At 46.9% G+C, this 13,347-nt stretch overlaps 6 protein-coding genes across 6 annotated transcripts; 3 read left to right on the top strand and 3 right to left on the bottom strand.

Annotated features, from left to right (window-relative positions):
* Nucleotides 1–778: 778 nt before the first annotated feature.
* On the top strand, nucleotides 779–1,816 carry Triagg1_1687 (uncharacterized protein; the record flags this gene model as incomplete). The annotated part of the gene is made up of 4 exons (XM_062895784.1): nucleotides 779–821; nucleotides 874–1,198; nucleotides 1,480–1,616; nucleotides 1,734–1,816. The coding sequence occupies 4 exons, from the start codon at nucleotides 779–781 to the stop codon at nucleotides 1,814–1,816; spliced, it is 588 nt and encodes a 195-aa protein (XP_062759226.1).
* A 416-nt stretch (nucleotides 1,817–2,232) lies between these two features.
* Nucleotides 2,233–5,983, bottom strand: Triagg1_1688 (uncharacterized protein; the record flags this gene model as incomplete). The annotated part of the gene is made up of 5 exons (XM_062895785.1): nucleotides 2,233–2,287; nucleotides 2,353–2,396; nucleotides 2,466–4,629; nucleotides 4,786–5,635; nucleotides 5,716–5,983. 5 exons carry the CDS (start codon nucleotides 5,981–5,983, stop codon nucleotides 2,233–2,235), a joined length of 3,381 nt encoding a protein of 1,126 aa, XP_062759227.1.
* Nucleotides 5,984–6,625: 642 nt separating this feature from the next.
* On the top strand, nucleotides 6,626–8,415 carry Triagg1_1689 (uncharacterized protein; the record flags this gene model as incomplete). The annotated part of the gene is made up of 2 exons (XM_062895786.1): nucleotides 6,626–7,015; nucleotides 7,069–8,415. 2 exons carry the CDS (start codon nucleotides 6,626–6,628, stop codon nucleotides 8,413–8,415), a joined length of 1,737 nt encoding a protein of 578 aa, XP_062759228.1.
* A 314-nt stretch (nucleotides 8,416–8,729) lies between these two features.
* Nucleotides 8,730–9,800, bottom strand: Triagg1_1690 (uncharacterized protein; the record flags this gene model as incomplete). Its single annotated transcript, XM_062895788.1, has 2 exons — nucleotides 8,730–9,638; nucleotides 9,693–9,800. The coding sequence occupies 2 exons, from the start codon at nucleotides 9,798–9,800 to the stop codon at nucleotides 8,730–8,732; spliced, it is 1,017 nt and encodes a 338-aa protein (XP_062759229.1).
* Nucleotides 9,801–10,597: 797 nt separating this feature from the next.
* On the bottom strand, nucleotides 10,598–12,291 carry Triagg1_1691 (uncharacterized protein; the record flags this gene model as incomplete). The annotated part of the gene is made up of 3 exons (XM_062895789.1): nucleotides 10,598–11,564; nucleotides 11,626–11,978; nucleotides 12,037–12,291. 3 exons carry the CDS (start codon nucleotides 12,289–12,291, stop codon nucleotides 10,598–10,600), a joined length of 1,575 nt encoding a protein of 524 aa, XP_062759230.1.
* A 197-nt stretch (nucleotides 12,292–12,488) lies between these two features.
* Nucleotides 12,489–13,149, top strand: Triagg1_1692 (uncharacterized protein; the record flags this gene model as incomplete). Its single annotated transcript, XM_062895790.1, has 4 exons — nucleotides 12,489–12,620; nucleotides 12,693–12,713; nucleotides 12,794–12,800; nucleotides 12,866–13,149. 4 exons carry the CDS (start codon nucleotides 12,489–12,491, stop codon nucleotides 13,147–13,149), a joined length of 444 nt encoding a protein of 147 aa, XP_062759231.1.
* Between the last annotated feature and the right edge of the window lie 198 nt (nucleotides 13,150–13,347).

The raw sequence follows: 13,347 nt of genomic DNA on the forward strand, positions 1-13,347 counted from the left end.
GGAACATTTATGAATGACCGATATAGGCATTATAATCCACGTAACAATATTTCTCTACACCGACTTAATGATTATTTACTACGACATGCAGGCAAGCGGGGGACAGAAAACCCAAGACCGAGAAGAGTACAAACACCCACGCGTTAAATTATACACCTGTTCTTTAAGTATCTGCTACTATATCTCTATTTCTCTACTACCTACTACTATATTTATATTTACATAGTAAATACTATAATATTTATATTTCTTTGGCAACTGCTAGTGCAGTTATATAGTAAAATTCAGGTGTTACCTAAATACTAGGTATTTCCTTGCGGCTTACAAAAGCACCACTGGCACTTGGCAGGTACGTGAAACGCAATGTTGGGTGTACAGTCCATATGAATTGCACAGTAAGATCGGGTAGTGGCATCGGGTAATAGTCACACTTCAGTATGAAGTTACTACATTGGACAATAAGAATACGCAGTAGGAATAGGCTGAAACAACGGGCTGAAACAACGGGCAGCGATACTTTTGCAGGCAGCAGCCAAGCCTGAGGCATGCTGGAGGCATTCAATGGAGCAACGATTCCGCCAGCTGTTGTTATTCTGCTGTCTATGGAACGTCCAAGTCGGGCCTGAAACCCTCTTTGACCAAGTGTACTCTCAAATATCATCACCATATATACAGATAACCAGCTGAAGCTTGCGTGATCTCGAATTTCTCATTTCCTTTCTCCATCCGCCTTGGCTTTTACAAATGACAGAGCCTCCGGCAAAGGACAAACTCCGAGATGGATAGTCTCTTCACCAAGGCAGCCGAAGAGCAGATACGTGGTAATCGTGTGGTTACTCAGCGCATATATTGACATCAAGTCGACAGTCACAGATGGAGACATGGCCCAACCGGATTGTGGGCCGCAGCGAGACCTTATGGGTTCAATTGAGCGTAAAGATTGCCAGGTGTCGGAACTTGGGACGCAGCTGGAGTCGGATCGCAAGAAGTATGAGGACAACATACGTCAGAAGGATGAGATTCTCGAGCGGCAAGCCGGAGAGATCCTCGAGCTGCGATCCAAGGAGCAAACTGAGCGACAAGCCAAAGAGCAAGCTGAACAACAAATCAAAGAACAAGCCGAACAATATGTCAAGGAGAAAGCTGAGCGGCGAGCCAAGGAGAAAGCCGCGCGCAGCAAGGCCCGGGCTCAGCTCATGTATGGACCCTATACACCACTTCACGGAGCAGCACGGAGTGGAAGAATAAACGAAGTAAAGTCACTTCTCAGCCAAGGAGCAAATATTGGAGCGAGAGCTGAGTTTGGCAGAACACCGCTTTTTGATGCTATTTGGTCTAGGCAAGCGGACGTGGCCAAGTTGCTGATTAGTCGAGGGGTTGATACTGAATCTATATGTCCGGAGGCTAACGGCGGTACACTGCTTCATCTTACAGCTTATAGTGGGAAGGGGGATATGGTTGAGCTACTTCTTGACCAAGGGGCAATATTGAAGCAAAAGATGATGATGGAAATACGCCCCTCATCTCTGCAACTCGGATGGGGAACGGAAACGCAGATGTGGTCATAGTTCTGCTTGATCGAGGGGCTGATGTTGACGTGGAAGATGAATACGGTAGTACGCCGCTTCAATTTGCAACACGGAAGGGATACCAAGATATAGTCAAGGTGCTCCTTGATCGAGGAGCTGGAAAATAAATATGAGGCACAATGGTTAATATCAGACATCTTACAGTCATTCCTGCAAAGTTTACGAGTCTGATGATTTGCATTACCGCCTACGTGCGCTGGCTACATCTGATTTACACGATTGCTTAAGCTCTGCCGCATCCATTATCACTGGACACTTTGCATCTGTGTTCCTCCTTTTCACCGTAGGCTTTACAACCAGTGAAACGGCGGCATGATTTTTAGCTGACTTCGAACAAGATACGTGAATGTTCATATAAGCTGAAATTTACAGAAAGGCACTGAGTTGTCACAAGTTCCCGGGGCTGACTATCGAGCACAAACGATTGCCATGATAATTATTCATTCATATTAGCATTCACTGCTTTTATTTGATATAATAAACGAAGATACCGTTTCCCCCGTGCCCTAGATTCAAAAATATATTCCCAGACTAGCAACATTGAAGACAACAATGCCTGCTTAGTGAAGCACTGACGAAAGTTAAAATAACATCTCCAGACCTACCTATATTCTAACTTTAGTTTTAGCATGCGGGTTATCCTCTAGACCAGGAAGAAAAGACCTTTAATGAATATGCCTAGGTATATTGTGCCGGACCTGTGGTATCCGCGGAAACCATGCAGTCTTTGCAGCGGGAATGTGAACAATTATGTTCAACGCACTGAGGACTGGTTTCCTTTATCATCCCCGACATTCCGCATTTACACTAGGTATTTATGTTAGCAGCTTTCCTAAAATAAAGAGAGGATGATTGAAAAGAAATCTCCAGACGTACACATTGCCATGTTATTATTGCAAAGCCACCTCTCGATTTAACCTTGTGGCTCTCGCTACCAGACGGGGCCTGTATTTCTTTTTCTGCATGGAAGAGACGTAGTTCTTCTTCCAGTGCTTTTGCTTTCTCAATAAGCTCCCTTATCTTTTCTTCTTCTTCTGCTATTGACTCTTGATAAAAGTTCAGTTCTGATTCGGAAGTTTCTGTTAATGACGATGCTTTTGTTGAGGGATCTCGTGCTTCCAATTCCCCCGGTGCTGCAGAGGAGTTTTGCTGTTCACGGTCTGCATGTATTGCCTCTTTTACTTTCTCAAGTTTCTCAATAAACCTCTGTTTTCTCCCTTCGTGAATATGTCGTTCGAAGCGGATATTTGATATTTGTAGGCTAAATCGGTCCTCTTGTGCTCTTCGTGCTTCGCGTGCCTGTCGTGTCTGTCGTTCTTCTGATGTTTCTAGTCCCTCTCGTTTTCTTTGTATATCGTTGATCATCTCTTTCATTCCCCGGTAATCGTATGATCTAATCTTGCGGCTCATTCTGTTTCCCTTCTCACCTTTGTCCCACCTTTCTGTTGCCTCAAAGAATTGATTTTTTAATTCTTGAACATCAGACATGTATAATGCCGTTTGTTGTGCCAACATTTGTGCCAATGCTTGCGCTTCTAATTTGAGCTCCGTGCCTTCAGGTGCCTGTTCAACCTCTGCCTGAGATTCTTTCAACAGTATTTTAAACGTTTCCCTCAATACTCCTATCTCTGATTCTGCTTCCCGCTTCTCATGTCGCCTTTCCCGCTCTTCCTCCTCCGTGAGTTGGTCTGGATTATCGGTCGTTTCTTGCTCTGCGACTGCATTGACGGCATTTAGGTCATCGCTTGCATTTGCGGCAGCTTTTTTCCTTAATGACAGGAAACTTTTCTTGCCTCGAGCTGACTGTTGGGGCTTCTCATCCGTAAGATCAGATGAATCTCGCAATGGCAGGATGAATCCGGACGGGGTCTCTGTCGTCGTGACATGAGATTCCGCATCATTCGCCTGTTGGTAATCGGCTTGTATTTGGCGGAGCTTCTCAAAATAGCGCTCAGAAGCGAACTCGGTGATAACAGGCGGATCCATGGGCACCCGGCGGTCGTGATCAGTTTGGCTGGGGTCTTGTCCGCTGTGGCCGGTGAGGTCGATGCCTTCCTGAATGTCCGACTCTTCGGATGGTTTAGGATCTTCCCGAGCCAAGTTCATTGGAAGTTGTCGGGCTTGAGCATAAGATTCTTGCAGTATTTTATCCACCGCATTCTGTAGTCTTGGATGGACGTCCCAGATGTTGGGGCCCCATATCGTTTGGGCGTGTTTCATCCCAGCCTCAGTACGGACAAAGATCTCCAGAGCCTTCCTCTTGTTTGGCTCTATATCCAGATCGGCATCGTGCCCCAACTCTTCACCCACTTCTTGCAGCACGTCATTGACTTTGTAGGCTCTTGCTAATCCTCGCTTTGTCTGCAGTAGCTCCATGTCGTTGTGTTCAAGCTGGCTGATCTGGAGGAACTTTAGATGTTCGAGTGTCTCAATGGCCTCATCTATTAGGCCAGCCTCAATGCATATATTTCCAAGCTCAAAGAGCGCAGTGTTTGTGGTGTTGCTTGTAGGCCAGACTCTAACGATTTTTGTATAAGTCTTCAGCTTGAATCTTATTTTCTCCATTTCCTCCATGAAGAATTCTTCTAACGGCTTAGCCGAGCGCAGCAGTATCATTTTATCTCTCATTCCCCCTATATCGTCGATTGTCCCATGGTATGCGGCGCTATCACTTCCAGTTTTGCTAGTAGTGTTTGACACAGAATCACCACGAGCACTAGCAGACCAGCCACCGGAGATTCTTTCGTCATTATCGTCTACACAGCGAGGCAAGGTAAACATGGCAAACCTCTCAAGGTGAAGGGCGATGTGACTTTGTAACTTTTGCGTGGTCCCCAAAACTATTGAGCAAACAGGACAACAGCGGTGGAAATTGGTAGCTGTTGATTTTGCAAAACTCGGGGGCATTGCGTCTTCTTTATGATGTTTTTGTGTATGCTCTTCGTATGTAGCCAGCGTGGCAAAGGTTTCCTCTTCGTGCTTTGGGCACTGAAATACGGTTTGGTGCGCGGAGATCTCGTGCTGAATCCAGTCGTCACGGCTGTCATACAGTTGCCCAGAGTTTAAACAGTGTTCAAAGGTACAGATATAAGGTCGTAAATCTCGTATCAAATGAGCTCTACCAGATAAATGGTCAGCGTAAGGTTATGTCAATGTACATACAACTACCAATAGATCTTCACGGGAATATTCTTACCTCCAGGCCTTTTCCGAGAGAATGGAAGCAGGACAAATGGTATAGCAGTATGGGCATTCAAAAAATCCATCAGTCGTAGATACTTTCGGGGGCGGTGGAAAGCTAACGATGTCCTTGCTAGGATTCCATGCCGACGGGGCATACTCAGAGACGTCAAGAGTCATGATGTTTTCTTTCTCCAATTCTTTCCCAGTCCCGTGCGAAAGGGGTAGTTGAGTAGCCGTCGTGACTGTGAGAGGTGCCTTGACTTTATCATTCTTGTTTTCCAATTGCATAATATGATTGGTAGTAGGTAAATCATGCGTTGGAACTTCCACGGCAACAGTTGCGTGTTCACGGAGCTTGTTTTTGTGCCTTCTCCAGTAAGCAAATTGCTGCCGTCTGAGTCCATTAGCCCGAGCTATGCGGCGAATCAGGTATGATTCATTGCCACTTGATATTTTCATTCTGTTCAACTCCAACGTCTTTCTGATCGGCTCCCACACCCGATCTCCAACAAGCGCTTCGTAGTCGCCAACTGCGTCGTGGGGTTGGGATACTAGATTTTCTTGCAGAGCTTTGTTCTTTTCATATTCCAGAAAAAGAGAGCTGACATGGTCGTAATCAAAATTCTCAAATGACTTGAACAAATCTACGTTTGTTTCTTCATCGACTTGCTGCAAATTCCTGGCTTTCGTCGACGGTATCCTAGTTGCTGGGTTTCGTATCCAAACGGCCATCTTATATAGTCGATCAATAGGATCCCTGATGCTATCAATAAGCAGGTCCATATCTGACTGCATCTCAGAGGATGAGTCTGTGTCTGAATCTTCGTCCTCCTGTTCAATACTGCCATGAAGATAGTCAAGAGCTGTAACATGATTGTCAGAATGATTCTAGAATACCGGCGTGGTTGTGTTCGAAAGTATTTTGGTTAAACAGCATACATACCTTCGTCAAGAGACCTGTTCAAGCCTTTCATCATTCCAAGTATGGACTCTTTCAAAATTCCGGAATCGCGAATTCTGTAATCCAGAGAACCGTGACCCGTCACAAAAACTCCGAGATTCACTGCCCAGAGTTCGAATCGGTCAAATTGAGCAAGCAAGAGATGCTTCGGCCATTCATGCGACTGGTCTTCAGTGGATTCCAACTCAGTCTTTTGAAGAAGCTTAAATAGCTTCAGCGTTGCGAGACCAGTGCTAGCGAGAGCCTCCATTGTGGTGCATTCCGGTCTTGAGTTAACAGATTGTTGATAGAGACAAGTATTTAGTCGTGGGTACCCAGTTACAGTTTATAAAACAACATTGCAAGTCGGATGAGTGGGCTGGAGGCCTCGCAAAGAAGGGCCTCGTCATTGCATGGTTACTCAAAGAGAGCTGAAAGAGAGGACAACAAAGAAAGTTGAAAGGGGAGAAAACAAAGAGATCTGAATGAGTAGATAAAGGGAGTTGGAAAGAGGGGAGAACACAGGTACTCAGGTCAGATTGAATAGTTGCATTCTTCAAAAAGCCGAACATTAACCAGATACTCGTAAAATGGCTGATGCCAGCGATGCTGCTGTGTATGAAAGACGCCGTGTAAAATATCGAGATGTTATTGACATCTACTACATGTTTTTAACCATTGAATACTAGTTCCGACTTTCTACGTTGTAGGCGTATGATGCCATTGAATGATACATTCCTTTTCAAGTTGTACATATCCTCGTCGCGCATGTACGATGTATTGCCACCTCACAGCCTGCACGATCAGGAATATCCCCGCACCAGCAGAGCCTCACGGGAATACTCCCAAGTCTGCATTTGATGACGGCAATTCATTACATTCAAATTGAATAGGCCTTTCGAGCATTTTCAATATGTCGAGCTTTGAAGCCTTTGGAATTGTTCTTCGGGCGATTCCCATCCTTATCTCGGGCGCAGAGCTATGGCGTGAGGGATATGATAAAGGCAGACTGGCATTCCGTAAGCGACAATATGTCGACAAGCTTGCGAATGCCCTGCTGTTACAGCGACAGACAGTGTCAGAGACGGTTCATCTTATAATTACGCGTAGCGGCTACAGTTATGACGAGACTTTGCTCAATAAGGATCCGATTGCATACTTCCAAAATAAGAAGATCCAGTTTCATGTGGAAGATTTCCTAGGAGATGAGAACTACAAAGCCTTGACTGGGAGGCTGCGAGACATGAAAACTACTTTGGAAGAAGTGGCTAAACACTTGGATGGTCTCATTCCTTCTCACAAGGTACGGTGAAAGAAGAATCACCGAGAGAAAGCCTTTCTCACTGTTTATTACAGGATAACCCATACGATCTTGTCGGCATCATAGAAGCAAATCAAACAGCAAAAAAACACCGAGCAGACTTTATTCCCCGTCTTAGAGTCGCTCTCAAGAGTAGCGAAATAAAGCAGAGCATCAGCGAGCTCGACGCAGCCACCAGTACACTCCACACATTCTCGCAAACGATGTTGATGAATCGCCATGGACCTGTTAGTTCGCTGCCATCGTCCAACAGCACAAAACTAGCCAAAGCTTTCCGTCGAATTCAGAGATCTTCCAAGAACTTGTACACGGCTCTCTGTAGTTGTTGTACTGGATCTTGCCACAATGAGCACGACGTGCACGTCTTGCTGGAAGACCGAATTGATGTGGCATCAAAACTTCTCCGTCCCACAAAGCAATGGAGCGACGAAGATAAGGCAGTGTTTGCGTTTCATCTAATCTTTGCTGCAAAGATTCTCACTCCGATTCAGACGAGATGTCATGAGCTGTCAGTCAGATGCATGCAGGAAGACGAAAGTGGCGACTGCCTCTCGGCGCAAGAGTCAAGGCTTTCACAAGTAAAGATACGTGAACCTGAGCCTATCAAGCCAAACGATTCGAATTCTTCGCAGCCAAACTTTGTTCCGGTCGACAATTTTTGCGCGGCTATTGTCTCGGCTCACGAGAATACACATCATGTCGCCTTTATACTACATGCAAGCAACAGAATGGGCGTTGTCACAGCAAAAGAGAAGACTGTAATGCAGAAAAACAGCTGCCAAACGATTACTTTAAAAGATGTACTTTCGGGGACATCCAAGTCTTACGGAGCAAGGCTGCCTCTGCAATCGAGTATGTTGCTTGCCTCGAAACTTGCTTCAAGCCTGCTTCAGTTCTCTCAAACACGGTGGTTTGGTCAAGCATGGTCAAAAGACTCAATATTCTTCCTATTACACCCGATGTCTGAGGGTGTAGCTTCCCTTGCTGACTTTAATCGACCTTTTGTGTGTGCAAAGATCGAAGGTCCGGACGCCAACGGGGTGAATACCGCTGAACCCAAGTCTATTCTCCTGGAACTTGGAATCTTGCTGCTCGAAATATGGCACCATACCATATTGGAGGATCGGTTCGCTCAGAAAATAGAGCAGACTCCAGGAGATTATTTCTCTCGATTGTCTTTCGCGGCCGAATGGTTGGATGATGATTACAACACGCTGCTACCATTATACGAGAATGCTGTAAGATATTGCATTTACGGGGCTGCCACGAAGCGCTGGACAGATTGGAATGCGAATGAGCTGTGGGGTGAAATATGTAAAGAAGTCATTAAGCCTCTCTCCGAGAACTGTGTGCAATGGAGGAAGAGTACGGCGGCATACTAGTGATAGCAACCATTCCACTTACTGAGATAGCCAAACAACAGAGGTGAGATCCTAGGAGGTGAAACAAATTACATATAATTATTTATGGGTCGCCACAGAATAGAATACACAGTAAAAGAGTAGAAGACAACAATGTACAAACGTCACAAGAGCCGAGCTTATAAAAGGCTTTGGTTATCAGTGACAATAGCTTCAGTTCAAGTAAAGATGATCATCATCATTGAAAAGTGAAGATTATACATTAATAAATAGTGGCTATTCACACTCTTGACCGAGAAGCGATATTCATATTCGTCATGACCAATGCCAATTCATTACTCCTCATAAGCCGCCACAGCAAATCCATGTCTCTGAGCATGAACTCTTGTTGACCCGCCCCCCTCAGCTTTCTCCTCAACAACCACCTCCTTCTCATTAATACTCACCAGCTCTCCCAATTCCTTATGGTTAACCCCCGTATCCGTCGGCCAAACCATCACCAACTGTCCCTTCTTCAGCCCTAGCTGCTGAACCAGCGGGTCTCCCTCATCAACCTGTCCTTCCTCTTCATAAAACTCCGATCCCAGGATCAGCTCGGCAGCTTCATCCCCAGTCAACGTCTTCACCTCCCCCAAATCCTCTTGTGCTTTCACCGCAACACTCTTAAACCTCTCCATCCAAGCAAACACCTTTGGAAACTCCTCCTTCGGAATCCACTCATCTGGAATCGCTCCATGGACTCTCTCCAACCACACCAGCGGCCAAGCAACTTCAATATCACCAATACTCGGCTTCTCAGTTCCCAGCAGCCACTCCCTCCCATCAGACAACAACGTCCGCTCCAGAAACTCAAACCCATTCTTCACCACACGAACCGCCTCCGGTCGCATCGCCTCCAAAGCCTCCCGCGGGAAAAACGTCGTGCCGCCTATGAACTCTGCACGATCCTTTACAAACGCCGGGTCATTAAGACCTTTGTGGTTGAAGAGAACAAGCTGCACAACGTTTCTCGAAAACCCGGAATCCATAATGTATATTTGAAGAAGCTGCTGTAGCGCTCGCTGTTCTGGAGTTGTTGCCACTGAGAGATGGACTGTTTCTTGGCCGGATTCTAGTTCATTGAGTTTTGTGATGATGAGGCGGGTGTCTAGGTAGACGTCTCTGCCTATTGTGACAATGGGGATGCGCCTGTATTTTACGCCTAGACGGTGAATGTCTGGCCGAGGCATGATTCGTGGCTGAATCTATATTATGCTAGTGTTAGTTGAACCCGGGGAAGTTGAGTTGCTGCTACATACGCATTGTTGGTATTCGATCCCTTTCAAGGCAAGATACCACACCACTCTTTGCGAATACGGAGAGTTTGCATAGTGATACAGGACAATGGGCTTCTCTGTTATGGCCATGGTTGAAAGTGCGGGGCAAAAGCGGTAAGGATTCAAAGATTGCCGTTGACGGGAGGAGGGTTTCAATGCCTTTATATCCGTGGCTGAAGGATTCAGACTACTCGACTCTCTAGCTTGGCATCTCAACGAAGGATTGGTGGCAAGCGGGGGATAAAAAAACTGAGACTGAGACGATTTCAAACACCTAGACGATAAATTATATACTAGTTCTTTAAGTATCTGCTACTATATTTATATATTTATAATATCTGCTACTATATTTATATACTTATAGTAATTACTACTATATTTATATTTCTTTAGTAGCTGCTACTATACGTATATTTCTTTTATAACTGCTATTATATTTCTACGTTTATAGTAACCGCTACTATATTTATCTATTTATAATAACTGTTATTATAGTTTGCTGGTAAAGCTCTAATGCTGGCTGAATATACGTAGGCATTCCCTTGCAAAAGCATTACTTGATGAGCTGTTTGGGTGCTGATATTTCTGAATGTATGCACTTATTCATTTTGCGGTCTCGCTTTTTCTGACCTCCGCTTAGGTGGCTAGAAATGTCAAGCTAAAGCTGAAGCCATGGAATTCGGACATATCGGCGATTCAATATATATTCAGCCCGTGACTCACAATAAATACACCATCATCTGCTCAACATGTATCAATATTGACATCATCTATTTCTATACAATTCTATTTCATCCCGTTTGGGTATCTCGTTTTTTTAAACCTCTCACTCCGAACCAATCCCAAGAAATGCCCAACCAACTACTCCCTTTATTCGCCCATGTCAATCACAGGGCGCCTCCCACAACCTTTACAATCCACATGGCGATCCGCACCTTGAGGCTAACCCTCCTCTCATTCCTCGTAAAATCTTCCATCGTGACTCCCGCTGCGTGATCCTGCAGCCAGCCCTGTTCTTCTCCGAGCCGAGCCTTTAGTGTTTCGTTCCGAGTCACAATCAGAGCTCCTGCCTCAAGATCAAGCGAGTAGCTCCGCTTCGTATAGTTGGAGCTGCCAATGATGCTCATGCTGGGATTCACATCGCCGGGCATTGTTATCCAAAGGCCCTTTGCGTGGTACGTCCAACCCCCAGGCTGACCAGTTGTACCAAAACGCCACTCCTTCAATGTAATGTCGCCCTCACGGCCACACTGCTGGACGGCATACAAGAAACGACGAGCGAGAAGCACATAGGCATCTGGCAAAAGTCCAGAAACGCCCTTTGACTTGTAGAAACCATTAGCTTCGGGCGCCGCCGTAATAACAACATTCTTGTTGGAAGTTGTGTTGAGAAGTAATTTGGTTAATGACGGTGCAGGGTTAAAATATCCAGCGGTAAACGTCCACGATGATCCAGCATATGCCGGCTGCGACAGCCTTTCGAGAATCCGCGTCAACACCGGAAGCTCTGTTGAAGTATCCGGCTTCATGACCTGAGACATCTGACCGAGCATGTATACTCGGGTGTCCTTTAATTCACTGTCCGGCTGCTTTTCCGGAGCGGCTATAAGCGCTTGCAGCGTAGATGTGGTCTTCTTGACAAAAGACTGCGGCTTCTCCAAAGGCGATGGAGCAGAGTTTGTTGTTGGCCATGAGAGTGTATATCCAGCCGCTTCCTCCTTTGACGGCTGAACGAGAAAACTAAACGATGCAACGCCATTATAGATGCCCCAGAAATAGTCAGTCACCTCCTTGGACGAAAAGAGGTGATAGCGATCTTGTCGATTCGTAAAATAGTCCATTGACAGGTTTGCCCTTTGCACATAATGTCAGCACATGTATATCCCACACCACATGATACTTCAAACCAACATACCCAGACATGATAATCTCATCATCCACCCCGTAAAGCTTCATGTGCTGCAGCCCCCAGCCCTCATTAATCCTCTTCGGCACATACTGCTTCCTTAACCCCGTCAAATTCGGCGTATGATACATCCGAATCTCAACACGATCAGCCCCAAACTCATCCACCAGCGGCGCCAGCAACGAAGCGCACGAAGCCGCCGGCGACTCGCGCGTCCCCCGCAGCGCATCCGTCAAGATGCTCAGCTTCAGGTCCGGGTTCAGCCTCATCGCCTCCCGCAGCGCCTCGATGAGCTCCTTTTCCGACTTTCCAATGTACAGCGTCGACAGGAATATCCTCTTCTTGGCATTCCGTATTCGGTCCTGCGGTTTTCAATCCATCAGCCCAGGCAAATTCTCTCTTCGCAGCGCTCTTTCACACCTTGAGCGTCTCGTAGAACTCGGCCGGCGTCTTCAAGATGCGGATCTGCTCTCCTCGAACGTCGAAGCTCGGCGCCATGCGATCCAGCTCGCCCACAAGCGGCGCCAGCAATCCCGCTCCCGTTGCATGCGCCGGCGCTGGAGCTCCGTGAGGTGTCGCATAGCTTCGGTATTGATATCGCGGGGGGGAGATGCTGGGCTTCGTCCGCAGAACTCGGGCTCTGGAGGCGCACCGGGCGCAGCTGCGCACAATCATTCTCTGTGTGAGCAATTGATGCTCCTTTTGCAGTTTTAACCAGCAAAAAAGGCCAATTCGCATTCTAGAAGAAAAGAAAAGAAAAGAAAAGAAAGCCGATGCTATCATTCCAACTATAGCGGCAACCAAGAAACCCACCAAGGTTAAAATCAATTCAGCCGAGCTTTTGCCGCCCCGGAATCTTCAAGCCAGCCTCAATGACCTTCAAACTCTCACCAGCTCCCCCCAAACGGAACCGCAATCCATCTTCCGGCGGAAATTGCCCTCCAACCGCAACCATGTCGACCCTCCCCAGGACTCTAGGCAACCTGCGCAAGATTGGCATCAAGGTATCTATGCCTCTGGATCTGTGGCTCTCCCCCAATTGCTGGTCCGGCCGCTGACATTTTCCCGCAAAACAGGAATACTTCCGCCAGATGCTGGTGCGTCCTCGCCCGTCTAACCTCCAGCCTTCCGTCGACCTCTAGCTAACGCACAGCTCTTCGCGATCCTCCTCGAATAGTACATCGGTATGCCTTCGCCACCCTCTCCCATCGTCTGATCTGGCACACAAACCCCTAACCAACGAGACCAGGTGACACCAAGCACGGTACTCTCATCGGCCAGGATCGCTTCGGCAACAAATACTACGAGAACCTCGAGGAACTGCCCCTCCGAACCCGCTGGGTCGACTACGTCAAGCACGACTACGATGCCGCCCAAATCGAGCCTGGCTGGCACGCCTGGATCAGCTACTCCGTCGACAAGCCCCCGACCCAGGACAGCCTCATCGCCACGGGCACCAGACACTTTGAGCCCGCTCTTCCCAAGCCCAACTTTACCGGAACACGAGGAGCTTACAAGCCATATAACACGTAAGTCGGGATTCAACGCTGGAGCTCTGTCTCGCTGGGAGAGTCTACACACGTCGAGGCGGATCAAAGGCTGATATGTGAGATGACAGAGTGAAATCGAAGCTGAATGCTTGGGAGCCGGTGGCCAAGGATCGGGTATGAGTGGTTTTTCGTTTATCTTTTTCTAACCGTGGGAAAATATGGTGTACATATTGAAATCGCG

The sequence above is a fragment of the Trichoderma aggressivum genome (assembly GCF_033847375.1).
Source record: "Trichoderma aggressivum f. europaeum strain CBS 100526 chromosome Unknown scaffold_004, whole genome shotgun sequence".
In the NCBI taxonomy this organism is placed as follows: domain Eukaryota; kingdom Fungi; phylum Ascomycota; class Sordariomycetes; order Hypocreales; family Hypocreaceae; genus Trichoderma; species Trichoderma aggressivum.